At 32.3% G+C, this 19,979-nt stretch overlaps 1 protein-coding gene across 3 annotated transcripts in view; it reads right to left on the bottom strand.

Annotated features, from left to right (window-relative positions):
- The window catches only part of METTL8 (methyltransferase like 8), a 117,730-nt gene that overhangs the window by 82,075 nt on the left and 15,676 nt on the right, over positions 1 to 19,979 (bottom strand). For all 3 annotated transcript variants that reach the window (XM_023499283.2, XM_023499284.2, XM_003763963.4), the window contains exon 2: positions 15,390 to 15,544. In XM_023499283.2, coding sequence (XP_023355051.1) covers positions 15,390 to 15,532 — 143 coding nt within the window. In that variant the 5' untranslated portion in view covers positions 15,533 to 15,544. The remainder of the gene's footprint in view (positions 1 to 15,389; positions 15,545 to 19,979) is intronic.

The following is a 19,979-nucleotide window of genomic DNA, read 5'->3' as shown; positions in this document are numbered from 1 at the left end:
CTTCTTGATCATAAATTCTTCCTTCCACAGGTTGGAGGTAAATATCCTGTTTAATTTATTTTGTTTTTTTTTAGATTGAAATTTTGATTTTTTATAAGTGTTTGGGGTTGCCTTTTCGCCTAGTTTTTGTAGTTTTTAAATAATGAATTCTTTAATAGTTAGATTTTGGGTTTGTAAATTTAGATTGCAGTTGATTTTTTGTTTGTGAATAATTTCCCTGATTTTAATTTTTTGTTTACCAAATGTTTTTGGTTGTTTTAAATGTTTTAGATGGTAGAGGATTTTGTTAATGTTTGTGGGTAATGAGTTTATTTAATTTCCATTTTCCCAGAATTTTTGTTTTTTTATTTAAAAAATTGGGGTTTTGAGTTTAAAACTAGAAATTTGTTGGTTGTTTGTTTTTGAACCCCTTTTTCCATTACAATGCCTTTTTTCAAACCAGAAAGTTTTAGTAAACCCTGCTTTATAATTTTAGATTGGTAAGTTGGCCCTTTTTGATTTTTTTTTTTTTAATTTTGTTTTGGATTTTGTTTTTCCTTTTTTTTTTTTTTTTCAGGTTAAAAATGTTTGGGGAAGTTACTGGTATAGGCTTAAATAAATATTGTTTAGGTTTCTGTATTTTTTTTTTGCCCCCAAGAGATTTAAATTTTTCCGTTAGTTGATGCTTAATTTGTGTGGAAAGTGTTTTGTAGTTTTTATAAAGTTTGATTTTCCCTTTGGTAGTTTTTTTATCTTGTGTTATTTAAAATGGGATTTTTGTAACCTTGATGTGGATTTTTTAGTGGATGAATGCTATGATTATGTGGGTTTATTTTTAACCAGAATTTTAAAAAAGTGATTTTTTAAATTTTTTAGGGAATTTTGGGTTTTTAATAAATAAAAGAGTGAAATTTGCCTTTTGTTTTTTTTTTAATATTTTTTGTTTTATTAAATTTAAAATTTTTAGTAAGGGTGATAGTGGGTTTTTATTTTGATTTTTTTTGTGTTTTTCATATATGATGTTTGCTGGTTTTTAGAGTCTGATTTTTTAAGGAAAAGTTTTTTTATTGTTTTTAATAGGTGGATGTTGGATTTTATAAAGCTTTTTTCTGCATTTTGAGATGATTGGTTTTTTGTTTTTAATAATATGGCCATTATGTGGTGTTTTTTTAAATTGAACCAGTCATTCCCGGTATAAATTATTGATTGGTGAATTATCCTGGGGTGATTTTTTTAGTTTTTTAATTTTTTTTTAAAATTTTTGGACTTTCTTAGGGAGATTGGTTTATTTTTTTTTTTTCAACCTATGGTTTAGGTTAGTATGTTGTGTTAAAAGGAATTTGTGGGATTTTCTTTTCCTTTTTAAATAGTTTATAAAGCCTGAGACAATTGTTTTTGAATGTTTGTAAATTAGCCATTGGTCTTGGGGATTTTTTTTAGGGAGTTGATTAAGTTTTTCTTTTTTTTTTGAAATGGGATTTTAACTTTCTTCCTCCTCTGATAATTGGGAAGCCTTTTTTTGGAGGTATTCCTTCTTTTAGGTTTCAAATTTATTTGAAGTTTAACCTTTTTTTTTTTTTAATTTCTTTTTGGTGGAAAGTTTCCTTTTCTTTTGATCTAATTTGATTTTTCTCCTTTTCAATGATTACCAAAGGTTTATCAATTTTTTGGTTTTTTATAAACCAATTTTTAGTTTTATTTTTAGTTAATAGTTTTTTGTTTCAAATATTTTTCTTTTTAATTTTAGAATTTGTTTAGTAATTGATTGGGGTTTTTAATTTGGTTTTTTATGTTTTTGTTGAAGCCCTTCTTGATTTTTCTTTTTTTTTAAGTTTTAAGGAATAAAGTTTCTTTTACTGTTTTGCTTAAAATTTTTGGTTGATGCTCCCTTGTTTATTTGGGGGTTTTAATTGTGTTATAATTTGATGTTTCCCAATTTTTTAAATGATTATTTATTTTTTTTGATTTTTTTAGACCAATTTTGTTGAATGTGTTTTTTGATTGTGATTAAAAGAAAAGATTTTTTTTTGCCTTCCTGCATTTAATTTTGAGGTTTTTGTTTAATTTAAATTTTGAATAGGTTTTGAGTGTGAGAAGAAAATATACCCTTTTTTACCTTGTTTCTCCGATTTCTATGTTTTTTCTATTTTTCCCTTTTTAATTTTTTCTTTTTTTTTGTGATTTGTTTTCAAATTTGAGAGTGGTGGCTGTTTTGTTTTTGTTTTTCTTTTCTCGTAATTCTTAACCTCCTTTAGGAATTGTGCTTACCCTTATTTTTTTCTGATTTGTTTTGTTTGTATTTGCAAGATATAGTTTTTCCTTTTTTTTTGTAATTTTTTTTTCTGACGAGAAAATGGCATTTCTTTTTTGATTCATAAAATAAAGTTTGGCCTTTTTTTTATTTTATTATTCCCTGTTTTAAATGTGTTTTTTGGGAAAATTATAGGGATTTATTTGATCCAGTTTCCCATCCGTTTTTATGGGGAGTTTCCCTTTTTAAGGTTAAGATTCAATTTGTTTTTGCCATCCTTATCCCAATTATGTTTTTTTTTTTGTTTCCTTCCCTTTCTTAGTATTAAATTTTGGCCCCTTGATAAGTTTTTAGTATACTTCCTTTTGAATTTCCCTTTTGTATTTTCCCTTATTTTTTTTTTTTTTCCTTTTCCCTTTCCCACTTTTTTAATGAGGTGAGGAAAGATTTTTAAAAAAATTTTTTTTTTTGAGCCAATTGATGAGAGTAAGATTGGCCAATGTTTCCCTTTGTTCCCTGAATTGATGATTTTTGCCCTTAACGATAAGTTTTTTTTTCCTTTTTTGAATTTTCCCTTCTTTTCTTTTTTGTTATATTAAAATCTTATAATGTGATTTTTATGTTTCCCAAAGAAAAAGTTTCGATTTTTTTTTTTTCTTTTTGAGTTTGTTGTTGGAGATCAAAGTTTTTGTTTTTTCTTTGGAAAATGGAATTGTTGTTTTTTAAATGTCCATTTTCTTCCTGGGAAAAATGTGATAGTGGAAGTTTATTTTGGCTGTTCCAAATTTTTGCCTTGGAATATAAATTTGGTTGATTTTAATGTTGAGGGGAATTTTTGGTGACCCTTTTGGGCATTTTTATTTGCTTTTTCCTGATGTTTGTAGATTTTTTTTTTTTAATTGAAAATTTGGTTTGGAACAATATTTTTGAGTTTTTTTTTAGGGTTTTTTTCAGAAGGTGTTTTGGGGATTTTTTCCATGTTTTTACCTGGATTGTTTTTGGGATTTTTTTTAATTTGTAAAATAGTATTGGTTTTTTTTTTCATTTTTTTTCCAATATCCTTAGGTTTTCTCCTTGATTATTTTCCAGGTCCCTGTTTTTTCAAGTAAATATTTAATTTTTTTTCCAATTTTCATTTTTTTTGGTTTTTGTTTTGATGATTCTTCCTGTCTAATGAGTGTTTTTTTTGTTACTTATTTTTAGTGTGTGTTTTTTTTTTGCTTTTTTTTTTGTATATGTCCGGTTGAGTTTTTTAAATGATTTTTGTTATGGAATTTTTTCCCATTTACAATTTTTTTTTTTTTTTTTTGGAGTTATTTTTTTCTCCTTACAAATTCTTTTCCTGCACTTGGGAGTTTTTTCCTTTACTTACTTTAGGGAGGTTTTTTCCACTTTGTCAAATTTTTTTTTAGTGAGTTATATGTTTTTCTGTATCTTGTAGTTTCTTTCCTTTCCCATTTTTTTCTTTGTTCCTTTTTTGTTTTAAAGTTTCTAGGAGAGCCTTTGATTGGGGACCAAAATTGTCTGAGACTGCTGCTTTAGTCCTTCAGGGTTGAAAAGTTCTTTCTGAGAAAATTATCAATTGTCCTTTGATTTTCTTACCTTTTGTTAAAGCCTTTAGGGTCTGGCCTTTCAGGGCCGGAGGTTACCAGCTTCCTCTGAGACAGGGAGGGATCCTGTAGCTGTCCCTAGCCGGGAAAAGAAGGAGGTACTGAGTTTTGGGAAAGAGTTCCAGAAAACCAGGTGCAGGGCAGAGCTGGGAGTGCCCTTGCAAAGAACCCCCTGTGTGAGATAATAACTGCCCTGGGGCTAGAGGTGAGAGTGAGAGTTTACTATCCCGCCAAACCCCCCTGGGCTGTGGGTTTTGCAGTTGAGCAGTGAAATTTTAGGGACCGAAGTGTCTCTGCTCCAAGAAGGACAGTCCTGTTGGGGAAGTTTTCCGCCCCAGGCCGAGCCCCCACTGTGCTGATTAGAGGTTGCCAGGCTGTGCCCCCTGCCCGTGTGGGGTTTGTAACTGCCCCCGCAAAAGCCCAGAACTGCAGGATGTAGCTGCAGGGCTGTGTTTCAGTCTCCTGAGTCACTTCCGGGTTTGAGCAGCTACAGCCAGTGTTAGGTTCTGGTGGTTTTTTAGAGTACCCTCTGTTTTAGGCTTTAATTTCTCTGTCAGTTTACTGCTTTGTAATCAAGGCAGAGCAGTTAGCCTATAGCAGAGTGGTCTCTATAACTTCTCTAGCCACAGAGATCACCCCCGCCCCTGGTCTGCTCAGGACGCTAGCCTCTCCCTGCCTGCGCTGGTCTGTTTCTGGCCCCTTAGGACAAACCTTTCCTGGCATCTTCCAGATTGACTTCAGCAGGTAAGTTGTATGCTTCTGATCTTCATGAATTCATGAAGCAGTGAAGAGCTATTTCTGAGGCTGGATAAAATAGTTGGTTATGAGGGGAATGAGAGGAGCTTAGAAAGTTGGGTGTGTCTTCTCCGCCATCTTGGCTCCGCCCTCCTTTTTGCTATTTCCAAAAGAAATGTACTTCTCTTTCTAGAAGGTGCTATAGTTCTATATTTACTCATGCATGTATTGATGTTTTATTGTGACTCTTTGTTCCTTGCTTGCTGTCTTCTGTAATGGTCTTCTCTAAAATGTAATCTTTTCTGGGAGCAGGTTTCTTGGTGAGCTTCTGGAGGCAGCCTTCATTTCAGTTCAGAATAATCACCCCAAATGCTGCCAGGTATTAAAGGTCCAATTTCATTATTGTCTCTTTCCAAGTCTTATCTCCTTCATTTGGGGCTTGGCTAGTTTTCTGGAGGCCTTCTGTAGTCTCAGTTCTGAAAACTTGAGCTCTGGCTTCTGAATCTAGATGGAATGAATCTGTCTCCTCCCCCAAGAGCTTCTAGTGGGCTTTGTTCTAGTGGGTTTGTCCTTTAGTGGGCTTGTCGTTATATATGCTCTCTTAAAGGTGTGAATCTTGTGGAACTCTAATAAGTACTAAGTACATTAGTGAACTAGAGAACTGTTAAGTATCATGCTAAATTAGATAATTATTGTCTCCATCAATTCCAGTGACTTAGCACCTTGTAAGAATCCTAACAGTCTTCCACAGAATGGAAGGTAGTTCTGAGTGACAGATTATCCTGTGCTCCATTACCTATTATTTCATTATACTCACTAAATTTCCATAATCATTTCAAATGAATATAATGGCTCGAATGGCACATAGTAGGCATTAAAATGTTTGTTGAATTTAATTGATTTCCATCCATAATAATAATCTACTCTATGACTAGATTTAAACACATAATACATGTGACTATGATTTACTTTGTTTTATCTTCTAGTTGGCTTTAGCCTAAGACTATAAATCTCTCCAGACTGCCACTGGGGCTCTTGTCAGCTACAAGAATAATATACCTGCTAATTATAGCTGGCTTTGCCAATCACCATCAGAACCTCTTTGACCTTTCCCCCATCGATCTATGAAGCTGTTGGTCCCTACATTTCAAAACTTTTTCCCTCATGAGAGTTCTATCTTGAACTCCATAAGGGTTCTCTTCACCATTCTTTGTATATTGTTAGTGCATCTTCCTTCTTATCTTTGCTGGTTCTTGTAGTTCTTCCCCACACCACACATTTCTCCATAATTTTGACATGTTGACTGGAAAATAAACTGAGCTCAAATACTAGGGAAATAGTATTTCCCTATATCTTAACCCTATATCACACACTAAGCCCATGGAATATTTTAGCAATAGCTGATATAATCTCAAATTTCAGTATGTTTTACTCTAGATATTTTTATTTTATTTTATTCTGATTCTTTGAAGCCAGAATTCTAAAAGTAAGTCTTGATATAATTTTTAAAATAATAAAGCTCAACACATCTATGAAAAATTCCATTTAAATAGAAGTTCTATGGACACTTTCTAATATCTGGGGACTGAGCAAGATGTTTTATACACAATTTGACTCAACAATCATTTATAAAGTGCCTTTTATGAGGGAACCCTCTAATGGCCATCCAATTGCAAAGATGCAAGTTCTTATTTATTTCTTAAATTGAATTACAACTTTTAGCTAGAGCAGTTTATTTTCCAACTATTAATAATAAAAAAAGAAGTACCCTGAAGTTTGACAAAAAGCTTAAGTTGATAATAAGTATTATTGTGACATGGACAAGGTAAACTTTTATTAACAGAACTGGATTTACTTTTAGCCCAAATGCAGCAGAAATTTAATTGGGATAGTAAACAGGGTTCCCTCTATATAATTCTGTGTTTTGATGTTTTAGAAAGGTTAAAACCATTTTTGTGTACATGGCAACAAGGGAAGATGCCTCCACTCCAATCCTTTGTCAAGGGGAGAGATGCAAAAGTATCATACATTGTACGTATGTGGAGAATTTTTCAATGTATTAATTATGCTGATTTTTTCTCTCTTTTTTAGTTTTGTCTTTAAAAACACTACTTTCAAATTAAGAGAACTCTGAGGTACCACTATACACCTCTCAGATTGGTTAAGATTACAGGAAAGGATAATGATAAACGTTGGAAGGGATGTGGGAAAACTGGGACACTAATATATTGTTGGTGGAGTTGTGAATTGATTCAATTGTTCTGGAGAGGAATCTGGAACTATGCCCAAAGGGCTATCAAACTGTGCATACCCTTTGATCCAGCAGTGCCTTTACTGGGCCTGTATCCCAAAGAGATCATGAAACAGGGAAAAGGATCCACATGTGCAAAAATGTCTGTGGCAGCCCTTTTTGTAGTAGCAAAGAACTGAAAACTGAATGGATACCCATCAATTGGAGTATGGCTGAATAAGTTATGGTTTATAAATGTTTTTGGAAAATTATTGTTCTATAAGAAACAATTAGCAGGATGATTTCAGAAAGGCCTGGGAGACTTACATGAACTGATGCTAAGCAAAGCAAGTAGATCCAAGAGAACATTGTACACAGCAACAAGATTATGTGATGATCAATCCTGATAGACCGCTTTTTTCAGTAATGAGGTGATTCAGGCCAATTTTAATAGATTTCTGATAAAGAGAGCCATCTGCATCTAGAAAAAAGGACCATGGGGACTGAATGTGGTTCACAACATAGGATTTTCACTTTTTTTTTTGTTATTTGTTTGCTTTTTATATTCTTCCTCATTTTATCCATTTTTGATCTGATTTTTCTTGTGTAGCACGATAATTTTGGAAATATGTACAGAAGAACTGTACATGTTTAATATATATTGAATTACTTGCTGTCTAAGAGAGGGAGTAGGTGGAAGAGAGAAAAAAAATTTGGAACACAAGGTTTTGCAAGGGTAAATATTGAAAACTATCTATGCATATATTTTAAAAATAAAAAGCTAAAAGCAAAAAAAAAAAAAAAATAGGCAGGGAGATGAGGAACAGTAAATGACCTTATAAAAAAGTAATCTGTTTATTTTCTATTGCTTTTATTCTCTTATCTTTAAAAATATATCATTTATTTATCTTTGACATTCTTTTCTTATAAAATCTTGTATCCTAAATACTCTACCTCCATCCATCCCAACCCATCCTTCAAGCATTACGAAGGAAAGCAATATGATATCAATTATATATGCAAAATCAGCAAAATATTTTCATACTAACCACATGTCCAAAAAACCCCAAGAAAAATAGAGTGGGAAATTTTCACTTAAAAAAAGAAAAGGAATATGAGTATCATAAATGCCTAGGTTAGAGAAGAAGCTAAAATGTAAATAGTTTGAAAGTAATGATAAATATACATATTATCTATGTGCCCTTACATCTTCACAAGTAATTCTGAATTGACTACATAATCATTTTTGTAATATCTAGGAAGCATGTATATATAACACAAGAAATCATCAGTAACAGTTTATTTTTCCAAGTAATCTAAGGAGAGAAGTTCTTAGATTATTGTCTAATATCTCTTTCCTGAAGATATAAGTTTTTTTTAAAATAATAAATATTAGTCAATACACACACACACACACACACACACACACACATACATACAAACCCTCTTATATATAGAATGACTGTGCAAGGAGAAGAGAGAAGGATGCTGAAGGAAATTATGGTAACATAAAAAAAAGATAATAACAAAAACTTATTTAAAAATTAAAAAAAAAAAAACATCCATCTCACAAACCCTCCACTGTTCTGCTTGTTGCTTACATTATTTCATATTAGTTTATTTGAATAAGTGGATGCAAACTACAGATATCCAATATAAACTACCTGAATCAAAAAATACTCTCCTTCCCATATTCTCTATTGATTTTAAAAATAGGTTTTTGCCTAGATTCGCTCTTCAACAAATGTCAAGGAAAGGTCTGACAACTGTATCAGGTATCTAGTAAATTAAATATCAATGCCATAAAATATTCATGTCAGAAGGAAGTTTACTGGCTTCAACAGATGACTAGATTTCAAGAATCCTAAGTCTTCTAATGTTCTAATAACTTGATTAACATTTGGCCTAAAGATTTCATACATAATCATTGAGTATATTCTAAATTCAAGCAAAATCGTTTATAATTTGTAATACACCCATAGCCTCAATTTGCTTATCAGCAAAATTGGAATATTAAATCTCAAAATACTATGTGATTAGGAGTTATAAAGTATTTTAAACTTACATTCACCTGGTTTTATATCTAACAGAAATCCAGACAACTAATACATTTGTTGTTGCTGCTGTTCAGTTATTTCAGTCATGTCACAGAGTGAGTAAGTGTCTGAAGTTGGATTTGAAACTCAAATATTTCTGACTCCAGCACTAGCAATCTAAGCCACCTAGCTGCCACTCTAATACAATATCAACTTCAATTAAATGGACTACTTCTCCTTTTCATTGTTACTTTGTCTATTTATATTTCTATAAACTTTATTTAGAACTCTAATAAATAGAAGCAGTTAGGTAGCAAAATGGATAGAGCATAAACTGGAGATCACGTGTCCCCAGGCAAATAACTTAACACTATGCCCAACTCAGTTTACTAATCTGTAAAAATGAGCCTAATAACAACACTTACTCACAAGGATCAAATGAATTAACATATAAAAAATACTGTGCAAAACCTTAAAATATACTATTGTTTAGTCTTTCAGTTACATTTGATTCCTTGTGACCACAGTGAAGTAAGAGACTTTCAATCATTTCTATTGAAAAAAACACAACTAAACAGAACATTTAATTTACAAACACAGGACTCAAGAGAAGCAAAGAAAGGTAAACAGGGGGAAAATATATGTTATTTAAAAGTTACACAGTTTACACCCCTAGATGGGCAAACGATATCTGTACCTCTAAAGAACTATATCTGTCACTGGGGCAGACAGAGGAAAGCATCACATGGACTGAAGGTGTCACTGTAAATGGGCTCTAATGTGGTGACATCAAAGAAAAAGACATTAAGGGGCGGGAAAAGGTTTGTACTAGAAAAAAGAGGAAAGGGAAAATATAATGGGAAAATTAGTTCACATGAAGAGGTGCAAAAGACTTATTACAATCCAGAGAAAGAATGGAGGGGGATGAGCATTGTCTGAAGCTTGATCTCATCAGTTTGGGCCCTAAGAGGTAATAATAGTTATTCAGTTGGGTATAGAAATTTATCTAACGCTATAAAGAAGTAGGAGAAGAAAGAAGAAAAAAAGGGATAGAAAGGATAGAAGGGAGGGCACAAACACTAAGGGAAAAAAAGATAAGAGAAGGGGGGAAGGGTGATACAAAATAAGGTAGTGGGTGAAGTAGGTTAAAAAAAAAACACTAGTAAGAGAAGGGGGAGGGGTGACAAGATAAGGTAGGATAGGTAAAAAAAACAATGGAAATACAGAGATGGTAATCATAATTGTGAATGTGAATGGGATGAACTCTCCTATAAAACAGAATTGAATAGCAGAATGGATTAAAAAAAGAACTAGAAGCAAAGAAAAGGCACATTGATTGTTGTAGTAAGAAATATTCCATAAGAAATGATGACTAGAAAGAATTCAGGGAAGCATTGGAAGTTCATGTGTGAGTTAATGAAAAATAAAGTAAGGAAAGAGATATATATAAAAAAAAGAAAACTGTGCTCTCTTTATAAAGCTAGAAAATATAGTAACAAAAATCAGCTTGAAGAACAAAAGGTCAAGAATTTCAAGGGAATTAATGACAAAAATTGCAAAGGAAGGTGGCCTAAACCTAAAACTAAATTATAACGTAGTAGTCATCAAAACCATTTGGTATTGGCTAAGAAATAGAGTAGTTAATTAGTGGAATAGGTTCACAAGACACAATAGTCAATGACTATAGTAATTTAATGTTTGATTAACCCCTAAATTCCAGTTTCTAGGATAGGAACTCACTATTTGACAAAAATTGCTGGTTAAACTAGAAAATTATATGACAGGAACTAGGCATTGATAAACATCTAACACCTTATACTAAGATAAGGTCTAAATGGGTTCATGATTCAGGCATCAAGGGTGATATAAGCAAATTAGGAGAAATACTCTACCTCTCAGATTTGTTGGAGAAGGAAGGAATTCATGGTCAAAAAAGAACTGGAGAACATTATGAAATGCAAAATGGATAATTTTGATTATATTAAGTTAAAAAGTTTTTGTTCAAACAAAATTAATGCAGCTATGATTAAAAGGGAAGTAGAAAACTGGGGGGGAAATTTTTACATCTAAGGATTCTGATAAAGGCCTCATTTCTAAAATATACAGAGAATTAACTCAACTTTATAAGAATATAAGCCATTCTTCAATTGAAAGTCAAAGGATATAAACAGACAATTTTCAGATGAAGAAATTAAAGCCGTTTCTAATCATTTAAAATATGCTCTAAATCACTATTGATCAGAGAAACGCAAATTAAGACAACTCTGAGGTACCACTACACACCTCTCAGATTGACTAAAATGACAGGAAAAGACAATGATAAATGTTGGAGGGGATGTGGGAAAATTGGAACACTAATGCATTTTTGGTGGAGTTGTGAATTGATCTAACCATTCTGGAAAGCAATTTGGAACTGTGCCCAAAGGTCTATCAAATTATATGATTAATAATAATTAATTTAATTAATTTAATCCAGCGTTATTTCTTACTGGGTCTGCATCCCAAAGAAATCATAAAAAAGAGAAAAGGATCCATATGTGCATCCTTTGTTTGTAGCAGTGCTTTTTGTAGTGGCAAGGAATTGGAAACTGAGTAGATGCCCATCAGCTAGGGAATGGCCGAATAAGTTATGGTATATTAATATAATAGAATATTACTGTTCTATAAGAAATGACAAGCAGGCTGATTTCAAAAAAGCCTGGAAAGGTTTACATGAACTGATGCTAAATGAAGTAAGTAGAACCAAGAGAACAATGTACACAGCAACAAGATTATGTGATAATTAGCTGTGACAGGCTTGGCATGGAAGTCCTATGATGGAAAGAGCCATCCACATTCAGAGAGAACAATGGAGACTGAATATGGATTAAAGCATAATAATTTTCACCTTTGTTTTTATGTGGATGTTTATTTGTTTTTTTCTCATTTTTTTCTTTCATCTTTTGATCTGATTTTCTTTGTGCAACACAATGAATATGGAAGTGTTTAGAATAATTACACATATTTAATCTATATTAGATTGCTTGGTGTCCATGGGAGAGAGAGGATAAAGGAAGCAATTTTTTTTTGCAAAAGTGAATGTTGAAAAGTGGTATTTGAAAAAATAAGTTACTTTAAAAAGGGAGGGAAAAAGGAAAAAGAAAACTATTTGCTCATATTAGAAATGGCTTTGGGTCTTATAGATTTGAATAAAATCCCTTATGTATCTTGGCTATCTAACCTTAATCATAAATAACTGATGAGAAATACAAAAGCTTCCCCCCCCCAACTGATACTTTCTTTTCTTATTCTAGATGCAATTAAAATAATTTATTTTATATTTTATGATCAATCCAACATTAATCTGAATGGCACCTCCTTCTAGTTTCCTCTAATTTTTAAATAATGCGATCTTTTACATAAAATAATAATTAACATTATTTATTTTTTTGGAGCTTATCTCTAGCATATAGTATCAGACAAAAACTAATTTCTACCAGTTTTTCACTTTCTCTAGTAGCTCTTATCAACTGCTCTAGTAGGTTTATAGAAAATAAAGCTACTACGTGTGGGTGCTTCTGGACCTTGTTTACCTATTTATTCTAATGATAAACTTTTCTATTTTTTCAAGAGATACCAAATAGTTTCATGATTACTACTTTATAATATATGAGGTATGGTAATACTAGGTTCTCCATCATCTAAAAAATTTTATTTCCCCTGAGATTCTTCATCTTTTTCCCCCCCCCTAATATGTTTTGTAATTATTTCTCCAGTTCCATAAAGGAGCTTCTTGACAGTTTGATTGGTAGGGTATTACATCTTTCCATATTAATTTTCCTAAAGCACTGCTTTCACAAAAAATCATGCCTTAGCCTAACATAATGCCCATGGATTTCCACTGCCTATCAGATAAAGTCAAAATACCCTGCTAGGCTGACATTCAAGGTCCTTCATAATCAGGGTCCACATAAGGTTCTTCAAAATCTACTTTTCCAAGCTTCATCTGTACAACTCCACAAGATGAACTCTACTCCATCCAAATTAATTCATTCTCTGTCTTCTAAAAGCAGCCTGTGTATATTTGTAATTCTAATGTCATTCTCAAAGGCCAACCTCAATCTTAAGTGTTCCGTAGAGTCTTTCACCTACACTGGCATTTGCTCTCATTCTCTACAATACCACTGATTGGGCTCTTATATATTGCCTTATGCTTTAGTTATTTTTTTCACATATATGTCTCACTTTTCCAATGTCTAACTGGCAGTGACCATGTCTTATTTGTCTTTTTATCTGCCACTACGTAAAACACATATATGTTCCATATATAAACATATATAGGTATAAACATTTATATGTTCTAGATGCTAATATTAGTAAATTTATATAAGAAATGTTCTATTATATAATTATTGCATATAATCTCTTTAGTTAATATATTATTTCTTTTTCTCTCTCTCTCATATGTGGCATTTTAATTCAATCACCACTCTAAGCTAGGAGAAAAAAAATTGACATTTGATCTTTATTTAGATTCCAGAATGGCCTCCTAACACAAGTGGTAGATTAATATTTAAAACTGGCACACATACAAAGAGAAACTATACTGTAGTAACCAAGCAGGCCTCCACTAACCTGCCTTCCTCTGCAACACTGTCACATAATGTACTTTCTTAATACAAGGGCAGTCATGGAATGATGAATCATCATTAGAAGTAAATACTTAAGTTGCTTAAGTGGAACAAAGCTTTGGGCTGTGCCTCCAAAGTGTTCTAAACTGGCCACATTTTTGTCAGTGTCCAATAAGGACAATAAGAGATCATTTAACAGTATTAGTAGTAGACTTAATGCTTGTTTTCTAATATAGAGGTATCTACCAGGTTCTCAGAAGGAATAAACTCTTCCTTAAGGCACTGAAAAAGAAATAAAAGGATAGGATTTTTTCCCTTTTCTTTTCTTAAAATAAAGGACAGATTTTTAGGCTAATCTGACTGTAATGTAAGCAATTCTTCACTGCATATAATGTCAGATTTGGTTGATTTGTGGCTAGTTTCACTTGCATTTTTCCCCTTCTTTATTTTTGTTCTTCATTATAAAGAATAGCTCACTGGGTGGGAGAGGCAGAAGGATCAAATGGGGAAAAAAGGTGAGATAATGACAAGAGTAATCCATTTAAAATTCTTTAATTAAAAAAAGTTCTAGAAAACAAAAAAATGAGATTAAAGGACAATAACCTTGTTTAATATATACTTTAAAAATTGTAAAAAAAAGTTCACAGTTTCGTATACAATACTCTTTTTTGTTTCTTTGTATATTAAAACATTTAATTGTTAATGATTAAGCTAAAATAAAAATGACCTTTTGGGAAAAAATTTAAAAGGGTAAGTCACACTTATTAATTGAATTGAAGAAAAATATTGGTTGGTTTGTGTCTCACTAAAAGTATGAAAGAAGTGGTTTAGGAATAGAGAGGGGAAAGCTCAATAAGTAAACAAAGAAATAGCATCCTTAAATCTAAAAGAAATGATTCTGTACCTTAAATACCAAGATGTTTTAAGTAGAGGCTGTATTAATAGTATCAGGCAAAACTACTTATTTATATTCAAACAATGATTTCTAACCCGACTTCTTTCCTGAATGCCAATCTTGAATTTCCAAATATTTACTAGACTACATTTATAATGTTTTTTACCAATTCAAACTCAACTCAAAATCAAATGTCTTCTCAAAACTCATCCTCCTTCCTGAATTCACTCCAAATTATAACCGCTATTCATAGAAGAATAGGGACTGGTCCTATAACTTCACTGGTACAGGTAAGGAACTCCCTAGAGGAGGAAACTCCTTTTACCAATACTTATATTTCTATTACATTTTAAAATTTTCAAAGATCTCCACATATATTATTTCTCTCGATATCTATATCTATATATCTGTATCACAGTTCCTAATGTGATGTTTTTTAAAAAGTAAGGGGGGGCCTTGAATCAATATTCACTGATATGTGTATGAGGAAGAGGGGATAAAGAAGACTTAACATTGGAGCAGCCTAACTGGGAAGAAGGCTAATGGTCCATTAGGCAGATAGATGAGAGAAGATGAGTATAGAGCTAAGGAGGCAGGAATATATCTCATGTCTCTAAATATGTTAAGCACACTTGAAAAGTTCCATTTTCCCAATCTTGCCTAAAGAGAATTCAAGGTTCAAAAGACAGAATCCATGGGAATGTACACATAATAATATGTAACATAATAATAACATACATGCAGTGCTTTCTAAATGCAAAACATTTGTTTAGGCACTTTATGATTATTATCTAATTTGATTCTCACAATAACCCTAGGAGGTAGGTAATATTATCCTCATTTTACAAATGAGGAAACTGAGACAAACAGATGAAGTGATTTGCCTAAGGTGACACACACATTCATTGAAGATTTTTGACCTCTGTCTCTAAATGATGTTATTTGGTCAGTCATTTCCCTGGCATTGTCTACCATTACATGAAAACAAGATGATAATTAAGTTTTAATAACATCAGCAACATCAAACTTAAATAACCACTCACCACATGTTGTGTTCATAAACTTTGGCTGGATCTGTTAAAATCCGTGATCCAAGAGGCACAGTTGGCCGATCATTACTTTGAAACCTTATCAGTATCCTTCTTTTCATTAGACGGGAAGCCAAAAGTATCTGAACTGCATTCATTTTAATTGACACCTGAAAAGTTATCAGTGATTCATTACTTGATATTTGTTAAATGCTGCATAGAGGAGGTAAAAACAATAGTTTCCAAGTAAAAGTGCTTCATGGATATAATAAAAGATGGGAAACATACTATGGTAGATAATTGAAAATGTACCTCAGGGTTGTGATGAAGGAAAGCTTCACTACTTCTCTCCTTCACTATCACTCAAGCTAGAATAGAGAGCAAGAAGATAGGGAGGGCATGGCATTAACTCAAAGCCTTTACCAGACTTGGCTGGCTAATTATTTTATTAACATAAAGAATATAAGCAAGGGGTATGAGCCCAATATTTAGATTGCATTTATCAAAAATATTTTAAGTGAGCTTTGTTATGTAAACTTCAGGAAAACATTTCTGAGAAATACTTCCTCTGCATTGGGGTGAAAAAATAAATAGTCTCAGAGAATTGGAAAGTCAATCTATTCCATTCCATTTCCCAGGCTAAATTGAATGATGAAGACAATGTATAGCATACTGTGAGTCTTTAGTTTTATCTATTGTCTGATTAAATTTTTTTTTCATTATACAGAGTTATTATAATCAAACACAGACTGTTCCACAACCACAACCTGTTTTGCTAATCTTGACCAAATATCTCACAAATATAAGCAAAGGGAAACCAAGTGAGAGGAAGTGTAGATCAATATCCAGTCCTGAAAAAATAATTCCAAGTATAGTGGATCTGTAGCGCCATCTTAATTTCATATTTCCAAGCTTCTCTCTGAAATTAAAACACACATCTGACAAGCTGTTCTGAAGAGTTCACCAGTTTTATCAGAAATCCATCTCTGCTAAGCATTTCACACGGATCATTCATTCATTCATTGTAGGATCCCTGCTTAATGCTATAAGCTGTCAATGAGAAATGGAGATGCTAAAAGATATATATATATATATAGATGTGTGTGTGTGTGTGTGTGTGTGTGTATAAAGAGAAAGAGAAACTATTTTATAGCCTGATTAGATACTAAAATAACATTTATTATATGCATTTCTTCACTTTACTAAAAGTCAGTGTGCTTAAGGAATAAAAAATTTATATTGAATAAAAAATCCCCAAAACATTTAACAGTGCTTCTAAACATATAATTCTAATTTCTCCTCTTTTTAATTTTTTAAAAATACATTGTGGTTACTAATTATGGCTCTTTTCAAATGTGACTAATAGCGATAAGAAATGAAGTAAGTGTTCAGCAGCTAATAAAGATGATTATGCTTTTGACTTTTTTCCTTATTCTACCTAATGTAAGCATTCCTTAAGAAGGAAGGGAAATGTAAAGCTCCACATACTACTACCTTTACCCTAATGTGTCTTTGTTTTTTCTCACTTATGATGGCCAAAACCCTACTTGCACAACTATTTTTAAGGCTCTCTATATCAGAACTTATTCTAAAACCTCCTGCATGCTGAAAAGGACAAATGGAATACACCTAGAAAGAGGCAAACTGTTTCAATATGTGCATGGAGGCAAACACTTAAATCCAGGATGGCCAAATTAAAGGGAAATTTCAATCCTTAAATCATCCACATGCCCTCAGGTATACATATACTTATATATATAGAAAGAGGCAGAGAGAGTGAAAGGCATGAGAGACAGACACAGAGGAAATAAATGCACATAGTTTCTCTCATTATTATTTTATCTTTTCTAATATAATTGACCTATATTCCCCCTGCATCAAAGAATTGGGGGGGGAAAGGAGCCAGAACCAGTCTAGCCATTGTATTCTTAAAGAACATGTCCCAAAGAGTTACTTCTTTGCTATACTACTCCTCTCCCCATCCCACCCACTTCCCCATCCTACCCACATAAATGTAGGAAAGGAAAAAGTCTGAATCAACCCTCACTTTAAAAGAAATCTTTTTCTATTTGATCTATGCAAATAGTTGTAGTTCTAGCATTTGTGGATTGTACCATTAATTTGGCATCCATTACATGCTTTCCTCTATTGTTATCTTTTTATGTGTATGGTTTATGTGCTTTCTCCAACTAGGCAACAAGCTGTTTGGAAGGAGTAATTTTTGGAAGCAGCACTTTTATTAGTGCAATCAAAAGCAATCAAAAGATAATGACTGATAATTCAGAAATATAAGCAGTTGATAGTCTGATATGAATTTCCCCATAAGGGGACTTCCACAGAGGCTACCAAGGGATATATAACTTTTTTTAGATTGGTTCTCTGACTTCTCCCCTTCGGTGGAGTGAGCAGTGAGCAGATCACTGAAATAAAATTTAAAATGTATTACCTAGCAAAGTTGCAGGATATAAAATAAATCCACAAAATCATCGGTGTTTCTATATGTTACCAACAAAATCCAGCAGTAAGAGATACAAAGAGAAATTCCATTTAAAATAACTTGATAATATAAAATATGTGGCAGTCTCCCTGACAAAACATAGCCAGGAACTAAATGAACATAATTAAAAAATACTTTCCACACAAATAAAGTTAGATCTAAACAATTGGAAGAATATTAAGTGCTTATGGGTAGCCCTGGCTAATATAATAAAAAATGACAATTCTACCTAAAATAATCTTATTCAGTGCCATACTAATCAAATTGCCAAGAAATTACATAGTTAGAAAAAATAACATTCACATGGAAGAACAAAAGGTCAAGAATTTCAAGGGAATTAATGACAAAAAATGCAAATTAAGGTGGTTTAGCTATACCAGACCTAAAACTATATTATAAAGCAGTGGTAATCAAAACCATTTGGTACTGGCTAAGAAATAGAGTAGTTAATCAGTGGAATAGGTTAGGTTCATAAGACACAATAGTCAATGACCATAGTAATCTAATGTTTGATAAACCCAAAGATTTCAGCTTCTGGGATAAGAACTCACTATATAATAAAAATTATTGGGAAAATTGGGAAATAATATGGCAGAAATTAGGCATTGACCAAAACTTAACATCCTATGCCAAGATAAGGTCAAAATGGATTCATGATTCAGTCATTCTTTATGACACTATAAGCAAATTAGAAAAACAAGATAGTCTACCTCTCAGATCTGGGAAGAAGGAAGCAATTATTTCCAAAGAAAAACTAGAGAAGATTATGAAATGCAAAATGGATAATTATTATTATATTATATATTATATAATTGATTATATTAAGTTAAAAAGGTTTTGTATATACAAATCCAATGCAGAAAAAATTAGAAGGGAAGTAGAAAACTGGGGGGAGGGGAAAATTTACATCTAAAATATAAACAGAATTTCTGTTCTGATAAAGGCCTCATTTCTAAAATATATAGAGAAATGACTCAAATTTAAAAGAATACAAGCCATTCTCCAATTGATAAATGGTCAAAGGATATGAACAATTTTCAGATGAAGAAATTAAAATCATTTCTACTCATATGAAAAAATTCTCTAAATCACTACTGAATAGAGAAATGCAAATTTAGACAACTCTGAGGTAGCACTACAAACCTCTCAGATTGGCTAACATGACAGGAAAAGATAATGATGAATGTTGGAGGGATTATAGGAAAACTGGGACACTGATACACTGTTGGTGGAGCTGAACTAATCCAATCATTCTGAAGAGCAATATGGAACTATGACCAAAGGGTTATATCAAACTGTGCATACTCTTTGATATAGCAATGTTTCTACTAGACCTGTATCCCAAAAAGGTCATAAAAAAAGGAAAAGGACCCATACATGCAAAAATATTTGTATCAGCCCTTTTTGTAGTGGCAAGAAACTAGAAATTGAGTGGATGAGAATGTTGGAGAATGGTTAAATAAGTTATGATATATGAAGGTTATGGAATATTATTGTTCTATAAGAAATTATCAGCCAGAAAGGCCTGGAGAGACTTTTATGAACTGATGCTAAGTGAAGTGAGTAGAAGCAAAGGAACATTGTACACAGGAACAACAAGACTATATGATGATCAACTCAGATGAATGTGTTTTTTTTTCAACAACAAGGTGATTCAGGTCAATTCCAATAGATTTGTGATGGAGAGAGCCATCTGAGTTCAGAAAAAGGACTTTGGGGGACTGAAGGTGGATCACAATATAGTATTTTCACCTTTTATTGTTGTTGCTTAGTTGCTTTTTTTTCTTTCTCATTTTTTTTCTCTTTTTGATCTGATTTTTCTTGTGCACCATGATAACTGTGGAAATATGTATAGACGAAATGCATGTTTAACACATATTGGATTGCTTCTTGTCTTGGGGATGAGATTGAGAGAAGGGAGGGAGAAAAATTTGGAGTGTTGAAAACTATCTTTGCATGTATTTTGAAAATAAAAAGCTATTATTGAAAAAATATTACTGAAAATACCCATAGACCATTAGAGCTGGAAGGGATCTTGGAAATCATCTAAACCAACCACCCTCATTTTATAGTTAAGGAAAGTAAAATTCAAATTAGTTAAATGGCTT

This window comes from Sarcophilus harrisii, chromosome 3 (genome assembly GCF_902635505.1).
Source record: "Sarcophilus harrisii chromosome 3, mSarHar1.11, whole genome shotgun sequence".
Lineage (NCBI taxonomy): Eukaryota > Metazoa > Chordata > Mammalia > Dasyuromorphia > Dasyuridae > Sarcophilus > Sarcophilus harrisii.
Note: the sequence above shows the minus strand (reverse complement) of the source record. Positions and strands in the feature narration are given on the sequence as shown.